Source organism: Lactuca saligna, chromosome 1 (genome assembly GCF_052625555.1).
Source record: "Lactuca saligna cultivar CGN05327 chromosome 1, ASM5262555v1, whole genome shotgun sequence".
In the NCBI taxonomy this organism is placed as follows: Eukaryota; Viridiplantae; Streptophyta; class Magnoliopsida; order Asterales; family Asteraceae; genus Lactuca; species Lactuca saligna.
In genome coordinates, this window is record NC_136417.1 from 34,517,042 (window position 1) to 34,528,569 (window position 11,528).

General features: G+C 31.9%; 2 protein-coding genes across 5 annotated transcripts; one reads left to right on the forward strand and one right to left on the reverse strand.

Annotated features, from left to right (window-relative positions):
- Window positions 1-1,229: 1,229 nt before the first annotated feature.
- LOC145032334 (hydroxyproline O-galactosyltransferase HPGT3-like) lies at window positions 1,230-4,635 on the forward strand. 4 transcript variants are annotated; one of them, XM_078981118.1, is made up of 13 exons: window positions 1,230-1,323; window positions 1,477-1,657; window positions 2,037-2,100; window positions 2,200-2,249; window positions 2,379-2,569; window positions 2,683-2,743; window positions 2,955-3,027; window positions 3,178-3,301; window positions 3,403-3,490; window positions 3,593-3,643; window positions 3,750-3,821; window positions 3,898-4,010; window positions 4,101-4,635. In XM_078981118.1, the coding sequence occupies exons 2-13, from the start codon at window positions 1,497-1,499 to the stop codon at window positions 4,121-4,123; spliced, it is 1,071 nt and encodes a 356-aa protein (XP_078837244.1). In that variant the 5' UTR covers window positions 1,230-1,323; window positions 1,477-1,496; the 3' UTR covers window positions 4,124-4,635. The 4 variants fall into 4 exon arrangements, with proteins under 4 accessions (XP_078837244.1, XP_078837253.1, XP_078837237.1 ...); XM_078981127.1 differs by having other exon boundaries at window positions 1,264-1,327; XM_078981111.1 differs by lacking the exon at window positions 1,230-1,323 and having other exon boundaries at window positions 1,334-1,657.
- On the reverse strand, window positions 4,195-7,736 carry LOC145032325 (heparanase-like protein 3). Its single transcript, XM_078981099.1, has 9 exons — window positions 7,390-7,736; window positions 6,824-6,860; window positions 6,454-6,637; window positions 6,106-6,254; window positions 5,747-5,977; window positions 5,363-5,552; window positions 4,847-4,972; window positions 4,658-4,757; window positions 4,195-4,575 (listed from the first exon to the last, which is right to left on the reverse strand). Exons 1-9 carry the CDS (start codon window positions 7,633-7,635, stop codon window positions 4,195-4,197), a joined length of 1,644 nt encoding a protein of 547 aa, XP_078837225.1. The 5' UTR covers window positions 7,636-7,736.
- Window positions 7,737-11,528: the final 3,792 nt, after the last annotated feature.

Here is an 11,528-nt window from a genome sequence, read left to right on the forward strand (position 1 = left end):
CGTCCTCTTCTTGATGCAGATGTGGACCAGAGTCTTCAAACCTCTTCAGACATCTTCTAACCTAAAAACACATATAATTTTGTTGTTTTTATTTCTTTTTTTTTTAACTTAAATTTATTCATAAATAAATTGGAAAAAAAAAATTACAATACTTAAAGGAAAAAAAAAGTTTAATAACACAATCATGACCTTTGTGACAAATTTATAAATAAATATTTAATTACAAAATAATTTGTGAAGTTGTTTATATAAATATACAAAAAAATCATAATATTTTCTTATATTTTTTTTTTTGTGCCAAATTTTATAAACATTATTGAATGCGACATCGTTCATTTCTTAGGAAAATATTTATGATCAGTTTTTAATTGATTTAATTGAAAATGTAAAATAAAAACTTTGAAAATTTTCATTTAAAATCAAAGTTTATTTCCATTGATGTTATGTGTTAAATTATTTTATCTCCAGTTACAATTTTAGATATAACTTTACGATCAAAGTTTGTTGGTTTTTATCAAATATATACGATGCTTCTTACTATTTTAATTTCACTTTTTATACAATAATGCCTAAAAGTTAATTTACATTTGTGAAATATCTATAATAAAGTCATAAAATTATCAAAAAAACTCTTTTAAGTTTTTGTTTCTAAATCAGTTTAATTAGATTTTAGTTTATTCTAACAGCCTGTATACGTTAAAAAACAAACTTTCTTCTTCTTTCAAACTGCAGAAAAAACAAACTTTCTTCTTCTTTCAAACTGCAGACATCTGATCCACCTATTTTACTGCATAGGTTTGCAGATATAATCCGCAGACTGCATACATTTTGCTTCTAAAAAAATAAACAGTACCTAAGTAAATATGTTAGAAAGAGGTTAAGTTTTTTTTTTTTTTTTTTTTTTTTTTTTTTTGGCTTCAATCATGGATCATCATCAATGTGTGTAAATGAAGAGTACTCATAAATTGGTGATATTATTTTTCAACAAATTATTTGAAAGTTTAAGGATCGATAACACTAAAAAAATAATATTAATGACCATTTATATAATTTTTTTTACCATCTATATAATTTTTTTTTAACAAGAATGAAATGTTTTTAACGAAACAATTTGAAATATACTATCATCAATGAAAATAATTGTGCAATTTTTTTATAAATTACACTTTGTTTTTTTATATTTATTTAAAAAGTGATCTTGTGATCATCTACACATAAATTCTGTGATTATATTTATTCATTTCTAAAAGAAAAGAAAGTAAACGGTCAAAATTTAAATCGGCGGAGATAGATCTTGACGTTCGATACAGATACAGACATACAGTAGGTCGTCCGTAGTCTTGTTCATATAAATCCAGTTATTCGATCCTGCATTTAATGAACTGGATCCGCTAAATCAACCAACATTCGATCCCGATTCCCCCCAAAACTTGTTATTGCTTGATTATCATTGATTTCAATATTCTTATTGTTCAGGAGAGTACAAAGTGTAAGAAATGGATAACAACAGCCCTCCATACCACAAGGAGGGCTCGCCATTGCCAACTACGATATCCAAAACGGAAAAACAACGTTCCAGATCATCATCAAGATCTTCAGTACCTTCAATCTTTTTCGCTTTCTTCTCTTGTCTCGCTTGGCTTTACATCGCCGGCAGGTATCTACTTCTCTATGTGCATTCGTGCTTCATTTAGTATCTTTTTGATATTTTAATTACTATGAATTTGGAAATCTTGCTTACCATGAACTCACAACCTGTAAGTGTTAGATCGAAATCCGACTACATCTGGACTAATAATTTGCAAATCTCACTTACTATGAACTTACATAGTTTCAAAAAAAGTAAAAGTTTTAGGGTTTTTATTTGATGTAATCATGTCATTTGTACTTCCTATTTTACGACTACTATGCTGGTGGAAATTACTCAAATTAAATAATTTCTGGATTCGGTGAATGAATTTTGTGAAATACAATTGAAAAATAGTCATGCTAATTGTGAACCTAAACGACGTGCTATCTTCATTTGATCTTACTAGGTTATGGCAGGATGCTGAGAACAGAAAGGTGTTGTCTCGTCTGCTTATGAAGAATTCCGCAGAGGTTTGCTTTGAATCTAAAATTGCTTAATTGCTTTATATATTATACGCTCCATTACAAATGGATTTCTTCTATTAACTTTTTTGTTGTGTTTGATATCAGAGACCTAAAGTTCTTACAGTTGAAGAGAAGCTCATGGTCCTAGGATGCAAGTAAACTTTTGGGTCTTTCTAGTCTCTCTTCTTTCAAGCCATTCCCCCTCTTTTTCTATTATATTTATAATCTCTAGAGTGACCTCTTGACATGTTATTTCTCTTTCTGTTATGGATATTTGCTCTCAGGGATTTAGAGAGAAGAATTGTGGAATCTGAGATGGAAATATCACTAGCAAAAAGTCAAGGTTTCCTCAAGGATCAACTGAAACAACCTGGTTTCTCTTCCAGCAAAAAACTTCTTGCAGTTATTGGTGTTTATACTGGATTCGGGAGTCGATTAAATAGAAAAGTTTTCAGAGGTTCTTGGATGCCAACAGGTATTAATAATTGAAATATGTTCTACTTATTGATTTGTTTGCATATCTGTATCACTGGTCTTTTTGTGAGAAGTAAAATAAGAATAATATGCTAAACCAGTTGAGTTCTACAGGTGATTCTTTGAAGAAGCTTGAAGAAAGAGGAATTGTCATACGTTTTGTCATTGGTCGGAGGTTTGCTTCTGGCCTTAATTTTGTTTTTCTTTTAAATTTCTTAAGTAGGAGCAATGACTTATAAAAAAACACAGACATACAAAAAGAAACTAGGACCTATACTATTCCACTACCCTGATTATATAATAACCCACTAAATCAGCTAAAAGCCTATATTTGTCATTTTGGTAAATGGTAACTAACCCAAATTAAACAACCCTTGAAATTTCAGCCCTAATCGGGGTGACAGCTTGGATCGCAACATTGATGAGGAAAATCGTACAACAAAAGATTTCTTGATTCTTGTAAGTTAGTAGATTCTATCTTCAAGTTAATATAGTTTCATAAATGATAATTTAGAACATCATAACTACCACTTGACTAATTACCTAAATACCCTTTCCCTTTTTCCTTGTAAGTTAGTAGATTCGACTTTTGAAATGTTTGATTCTTAGGATAAACATGAGGAAGCAGATGAAGAATCATCAAAGAAAGCAAAGTTCTTCTTTAGCACAGCAGTTCAAAATTGGGATGCAGAGTTTTATATAAAAGTGGATAACAATATCGGCCTTGACCTTGGTAAGAAGATTACCATTTACTTTTTATTTTCTTATCATTTATCTTTATAATGTAATAATGTTTGTTGTATTTATTTAATCAGTTTTATTTTCCTTTTTCAGAGGGGTTAATTGAACTTCTTGAAAGTCATCATGGTCAAGATAGTGTTTATATTGGATGCATGAAATCAGGTGAAGTGGTTTCTGAAGAGTAAGCTAAACACCCTTTTAAAAAAGCTCCATGTGTAACATGTATTTGTGCTTATGTATGTAATTTATTTATTTATTTATTATTATGTTTATTAATTGTCAGGGGAAAGCCATGGTATGAACCAGATTGGTGGAAATTTGGTGATGAAAAATCGTAAGTATTTAGTTGTCAAATCCATCAACTTTAATATAATAATATTTCAGTTATGTCCATTCATGTTTATGTAAGCTAATGTGACTAAAAGGGTATTTTTGTCCAGTTATTTTCGGCATGCATCTGGATCACTTTTGATTATATCAAAAAGATTTGCACAGTACATAAACATAAACAGGTAAGTTGTCCTTTGCAAGATGTAAATGTCTAGGTATAAAGACTAAAATACCCTTCATCTGATTCTTGTCTTTCAGTGCATCTTTGAAGACATATGCTCATGAAGACACATCAATAGGCTCATGGATGATGGGCATACAAGCAACATATATAGACGAAAACCGTGTTTGTTGCAGTGGTTCTCAACAAGGTAATTCATCTCTTTCTTGTATCTAATTTAATTATTTGATTGATATTTAATCTTCAAACATATTTATTGATTAAATATATTTGTTCCCAGATAAGGTGTGTTCGTTGGCTTGATTAGACTCTCAAATCATGGTCAAAGTCAATTGTTTACAAAAACACAAATTAGAAATACCATTTGGTCAAAGTCAAATACATGCAGGAAAACGTACACTAGGTATATGAACAAACACAATGGAGTAAGGAGCAACATTAATTGAACTTGAGAAGTTTTGTTTTATCGGATCCAATGAAGGTATAATCCCTGATGAATTTACAACCAATTCCTTCCCATTTAGCAATACAATTTGGCTATGCAAATCTCCATTCTTTGCTGTTAGATGATACTCTTCTCTTATAACCTCATCAACTTTAGGGTTTCGTATCATTTTAGAGAACTTTGTTCTTTTTGTTTGCTTCGGTTCTTTTTTTGTTGTTTGTGTCATTATTTTAATGGTGTTTATAAAAGAAATCCCGACATTTGTTGTTTTAATATCGTCTAGGTTGATCAATAGCAACGTGATCCCCGTCTGTAAAATTTGAGATTATTTTAAGTTAGTAAAAAAAAGAAGAGGTAATTTTTTTTTTAACTTTTTTTGGTTTATTACTTACCGAAGTCTTTGAGCAGTGAGCGTATGAACGTATTTTGTTTGTGCCACTAAAATTTGTTGATAGAACATGTCTTCCCATTAGCCGATGCCAAAGAAGCGCACTGTATAGTGACGAATAAATTTCTATAAAACTCTGGAACTGAGTGAATTTTTTTTTTAAGAAAAAAAAAAGTAAATTTGATAAAAGTACCTATAGTAATCAGGATTTGGGACAAATGTGGTAGTGTTGAGAAGTCCATAGTTTCCTCCTATCAATGTTTGTCGACAATATGTTGTCGTATTATATGTAGATGCCATCCCAAGTTGATCCAAGTACCTATCTCGATCATGTTAAAAATTCAAAGTAGCAACAAAAAGAAGTTTCATGAGGACATTTATGTCTTTTTCACATACAAAAGATAGTGGGACAAACAACTACACTATGTCCCTTTTGAGTTTGACATCATTCTACTACCCGTTCAATGCATGCATGTCAAACACAATATACTCGGATGGTGGGACAAACAGTTGTATGCATGTCAAACACAATTCAATGCGTGCGTGTCAAACACAATATACTCTGTTTTATCATGTAATTCATTCCACTGCCAGGTCAATGCATGCATGACAAACACAATTCATGTGTGCACGTCAAACACAGTGTACTTTGTTTTGTCATGTTATATATCGTGTAAAACATAAATTGATTTTTGTGAAGAGGACCTACCAAAAGCCAAATACAAAAGCGTTTGTGACAAGGTTACGACCGCTATTATATGCACCACCAGCTTCACCCACCCAAGCAACTGTAGAAGTTCCGGATTTCTTCAAAATGTTTTGAAGATCTCTAAATGGTTGTGATCCTCCATCAAGATATGATGGGTTGAGTATCTTTTCAATCAAATGAGCGTCGACACCTATTTATAACATATTTAAACGTATTTGACATGAATACATTTTTGAAGATATCTAAATGGTTGTGATCCTCCATCAAGATATGATGGGTTGAGTATCTTTTCAACCAAATGAGCGTCGACACCTATTTATAACATATTTAAACAGATTTGACATGAATACATTTTTGATTATTTGTGTTTTTTATAAATTTTACCTGGACCAAGATTATAAATGTGTTGAGTGATCACTTGGAGAGAACCCGCGGCGTGTGTTACATACGCATTGAACCAATTTGCATCAAAGAATCCCCCAGGGCCAAGAACTATCGGTTTTTCTTGAGATCCATTGTATATCTTTTGCACTAAATTTTGAAGGGAAATTGTATCCGATGCATATTGTTTTGCTGCGACACTTGTTCCAATCCCCCTTCCACTCAGTTCATTTCCTGATCATTTTCGTTTAGTTATGATCATGTTATATGATATACATCTATTCTTATGAGATTTGAGTATTATTATTGTTGATAGAATTTGATTCGATTGTTAAAATATAAGTCATGAAGCAAGAACCTACCAAGTTCCCAACCATAAATAACATAGCCATTGTTCACAGTGTATCTTATAAGAGCTTCTGCATCGCTCAAGTCCCATGATCCAAACGTTGTACCATCATAGCCGATTTGTCGGCCTGTTAGAGCATTTAAACCGAACACAACCTTTGCCCTACAAAATTTCGAGAAAAGTAAAATTGAAACTCATGGTTTATAAAGTATAGTTATCATATTGATTTGATCAATTTATCTTTGCATAAATTATTACATTAACATCTTAAAAAATAGAGTTCTAGATTAGAAAATAACACTAGAACCTCATATTTTAAACATTTAAAAAAAAAAAAAAAAAAAAAAAAAAAAAAAGTTACCCGGAATTTTTAAAGAAAATGTTGAGTTGATCCCATCTTGACATGGTCAAGCAACCATTGGTGAAGCCAAACATCAGACTAGTGTTTTTGGTGAAGTTGTCACATGGTCCCTGATCTCCAATCCTTTGGTACATCACCTTGTCTTGCAAAGTCCCACCCAATCTAACTTTCAAAGGAGAAAAGGCTGCATATCACACATTCACACTCAAAGTATCAAATACAAGATACTTTCAATTTTAAGTTTTTAACTCATGTATAAGTAACCTAGCTGCTCAATCTAAAGATTATGGGTTGAATAACCGGTTACACTGATAATATAATAAGAGAGAGAAATCATTATCTAGGTTTTATTGAGTTTTCTTGTACGCACCTTTGATTGCATTAAACAAGATTTGGTTGTTTAGGTCCTGTTGAGAAGATAAAACAATTAAACAATGGTTTATATGAAGATACAAGAAATAAGTACAAAAAAGTTTGCAATAAATGTATATCATTCATATCGAGGTGTCACAAAGCCAATTAACGACCAATTTACTTCGTTTAGGTTATGTTTATTAAAGGGGGCATGATTGTCAGTGATAAAGATGATGAAGGATTCATGTCTTTTACACACACACGAGAGAATGATAACAAGTTGGTTTCCCACATTTTTACAATTGTTGTTTTGTCGTGATCAGTTTTGAAATCATCCATTGTCTCATATTTTTTACAATTTTTGTGTTATTGACATTGGTCCAAGTTTTAGTCTAGACTAGAATTAGGACTTGTGAGTCTACACTAGACCTAGAACTTGAAGTCATTATCCTACCACTTTGCAGTTTTTATCTTATTGACATCAGTTTGAGTTCTAATTTAGACTAGAATTGGGAGTTGTGAGTCTAGGTTAGAACTAGGACCGATGTGATCAGACAAAAATTGCAATCTACATATACTCACCAGATTGAGAAGAGAAGCATTTCCCCAGCTACAACTTCCATAATCACATTTTTCTTGTGGCCACCAATCTAAAGTTGCACATATGAAGTCTTCATCAATGAAACCAATGGAAGTCGTCCCGTTTATGTTTACACTCCCCTCGACAACACTTGAAGTCTCAACACTTGATGAAACAACCATTTTAGAGCTTAAACAAACCACGGGTAACAAAAGTAACAACATATGTAAAATAAGCAATACACTCATCTTAACATAACAACTCTTTAATCTAGTAAAAAATGTTATTAAGTCGAGAAAAAAACAAAACAGCCGAATGAATATAGGAACAACAAACTAAAACCACCAATTAATGCATTATAACATTTTTGGCTTGATTTTAATGTTGCAATGATAGTGTGTGGGTGTGGGTGTGGGTGTGGGTGTGTATTTTATGAGATTTGGTGATGTACATGTTGAAAAACAACCACAATTTCTAAGTCAACCGTTGCATGTTGGGTGTCTCTTTCATGTACATTGATTTGCATACAATATACTAAAATTGTTTGTTAACTGGAGCAATACTTGTGATTTTTTTGCTTTTGAAAATAATGATCACAGAATAATTTTATGAGGATAAATTGATGATTGTATTATTTCAATATGATTAGAATTATATTATCGTTTTTTTAGAACAATATAGGATGTTACTACATGTATGAAGTAAATGACATTTCGAACAACTTTTGATCCTTACTACATATTTCGACGTATTTGACAAATTACATTCACTCAAAACGACATTTGAAAAATTCCAAGGATGTTAGATAATAGCCGATCATCAAAAACACCTCAAACTTATTTAGCATGTATAAAATATATATCAAAAACTACTTAAAATTGAATACAATTAGTTGTGATTCCAGTTTGTTAAAGATAAGGCCAATGATTGATGAGGTTTTAACGGGTGAGAGGGACCCAAGAATATTAGGTTACCAAACTATTTTTAAAGAATACAAATAGCAAATAATTATTTATCATCATGTTATATAAGGAATATTTGATATTTTTATACTAGTTTTAGAAATTGGTTGTATTTAAATCCCAGTGATCAAGATGAAATGTACGGACAATCGGTTTAATATTAATGGGTTATTAGTGACATGTAATTGTTAGAAGTATGTAAAAAATACTTTATACTTAATATAATGATATTTTGATAAATTTTTACTTATTACTCAAATGATATTACGGTTTAGGCCATATAAATAATAATTAAGAGTAAAATATTTAGTCCAAAAATTAAAAATTAAAAATTTTGACGATCAATTGGCTTTAATTTATAGTGTAGTATGCATCCACAGTCAAATTTGGTAGGTGGGCTGCTAAGCCCATTGGTCATAGATCAAACATACACTTTTGGGCTAATCACAAAACTAGAATAAAAAGGAATACCATCAACTAACAATTATAACAATTATAGCAGACTATATTTTTCATCCTATGGCATGCTAAATGTTATGGGATTAATCATAACCAGAGTAAGCAGAGGTTTTCAGTTGAAAGATACGATCGATAATGAGCTGCAAGGAAAACGAAAATATTTTACTACATATCAAAGTAGTACATTGATATTAATAGTAAGAAAGTACTTTGACGTGTTCTTTAATTTACTTTTTAGGCGGATTGAAAAACATGTATGTATATAAAACATAAAGAGTACAAAACGTATTGTTTATTTAGACGAATTTCATAAAGTGATTGGTGGGGCGTGTAGAAATTATTATTTTCTCTTTGATGTGGGGTTAATTTTTTTTTTAGTAAATGTTTAGTTTCATTATGAATAGTTGTTAAAAGGTGTACTTAGTGTAATTGAATTTATTGGTCCTGAGTTTAAGCTTAATGGTGTTATGCATTATTTGTGATTTGACGATATAGATGTTTTAATATTGCAGAGATTGTATGTTGTATTAGGGGTGTTCGTTTGGATGGATCGGTTTGATCCGATCCAATCAAGTGAATCCAAATTGATTTCGATTTTCAAAACATGGATCTTAATAGTCCAAACTAAATTCAAATCTGATTCGATCCGATCCAATTACAATTCGGTTGAATTGGTTTTTATAATTCGGTTTTCAAAAGCCGAAACATTTTAAAACGACATATAATTATAATATTACCTAACTTTACACAATAAGCAAAAACAAATTATTTAGTTGTGATTTGAAATTTATAAACAACTAATAAGAATATATAGTTAAATATTTTATAGATACAAAACTTTTGAGAAAAAATGCATGTTAATGTTTTTTTTATCGGGTGAAACATTTTGAACCTATTTGAAAAAATAAATTACAAAATTAATAAGTAACTATAGATATATATTAAAAATAAACAAATAATAAATGTTTGTTCGGTTTTTTTTTTTATTCGGTTCTTATTTTATAAACCAAAACCAATCTAAATCCAAAATAATAATTCGCTTTTGTTGAAAATCAATCCAAAAATCTGAATATTTGAATCAAATAATCGAATCCAAATTATCCAATTGAATAATTCAGTTTTATCTTAATAGCAACCATCGTAATTGTATATGGTCATAAAAGCATGTTTGTTGGGAGTTGTGGGTTGAGCATTCCAAGAAGGTTTTATAAATTAATTATGAGCTAATGTTTATAAGTTAAATATAGGAAAAGTTGCAAGTTAGGAAAACTTATTTTTTATATGATGGTTATCTATTATGATAGGTAGAACTTTTATTATTTAGGATGTCTTTGTGTAGTATACGTACGTATGTTGGATAATGATCTTATTAGGGATCGCGATGATGTGATTATATTATATTTTTGAGAAATAAGAGAAAGAGCCTTGTGAATTATGATTGGTTTATTTAGGGTTATTGTCACTGTAGCCCAACAATGTTTCGTATATTGGTTTAAATGGTCCCTCGTGATTTTTTTTTTCTTTTTTTTTCTTTTTTTTTTTTTGCGTTTAAAGGGCACAAACTTGTGTTTTACCGGTTAATTTCGTATTTTTACCTATTTTTGAAGGTTACACTACCTTTATCACCTGCCAACTAGGCAGGTGAGTCAACAATGACTCATTGGTGAGTTGACTCATCGTTGCCACGTAAGTAAAATCAACTGGGGAGGAAATGGATTGCACCTGCCAAACGAAATCGGAAGTAAAATCGATTGGGGATGAAAAGGATTGATCCTCGTCGCTCCAAGGGGAAAGAACAATCGCAGATGTGCGATCGATTGAAAAAGTTGGAAATCAGGGTCTAGAAATCGATTAGTCAAAGGGGAACGATCGATGATTGGCAAGAAGGAAGCACGTAGGTGCGTAATCTGCTACTCTCGATGCATTGGCCGATCGTATGGTACACTGGGAAGATTCGTCCCTCTCTCACTGCAAATCACCATTGTTGAAGAAGCATCACCCAAAACATCACGTGAATGGTCTCGATTGTTCTCACTGCAAATCACCATTGTTGAAGAAGCATCACCCAAAACATCACGTGAATGGTCTCGATCAATGACAACAAACACCCTCCCTTCCAGCTTCATTGTCGAACCAAAAAAAAGAAACGAGGAGCTACCGACCACCATGACAACCCCTCCCTTGGTGAACTAAAACAATCACTGAACACCATTCCTTTGTGAGTTGCTCTTATTGCTTGGAATTCATCCGTAATTGTGGCTGTCGGCGATAGAGTCAGGGAAGACCAAGTGGATCATCAGAAAAACGGGTTCTTTTTCCCCTTTCACTCTCCTCATGATCGATTAAGAACCATCGACCCATCGAGTTGCTGATTTCATTTGTATTCTTTCTTTTCCTGGTCCGCCTTCTGTTTCCCCTCTTCCTCTTCAGTTTCTTCAGGCACAGGAGATGCTTCCTTCTCCGATTTCCCCTCCTATTTGCTCGATCGAACACCAAATAACCCACCCCAATCGCTGTTACTGTTGCTCTAAATTCCTTCCAGATTATTGCTACTGGAGACGAGAAGGAAACCTCGAAGAATCTCGCCGGAAAACGACCTCGTTATCCCTTCAGTCAAACCCAAAACAATGGTACATTTTTTTAACTTTTAAACCTGTTGGCTAGGAAGGGGTTCACCGGGTGACCCCTTCATTTTTCTAGAAATGACTTTTTAAACCCTA

Coding starts and splice junctions, on each gene's coding strand:
- LOC145032334 (XM_078981118.1), top strand. CDS start 1,497: ATGGATAACAACAGCCCTCCATACCACAAGGAGGGCTCGCCATTGCCA. Junction 2,570..2,682: donor AGGTTCTTGGATGCCAACAG/GTATTAATAATT, acceptor TGAGTTCTACAG/GTGATTCTTTGAAGAAGCTT. Junction 3,822..3,897: donor CAGTACATAAACATAAACAG/GTAAGTTGTCCT, acceptor CTTGTCTTTCAG/TGCATCTTTGAAGACATATG.
- LOC145032325 (XM_078981099.1), bottom strand. CDS start 7,635: ATGAGTGTATTGCTTATTTTACATATGTTGTTACTTTTGTTACCCGTG. Junction 5,978..6,105: donor TATTTATGGTTGGGAACTTG/GTAGGTTCTTGC, acceptor GAAAATGATCAG/GAAATGAACTGAGTGGAAGG. Junction 5,553..5,746: donor CATTTATAATCTTGGTCCAG/GTAAAATTTATA, acceptor TGTTATAAATAG/GTGTCGACGCTCATTTGATT.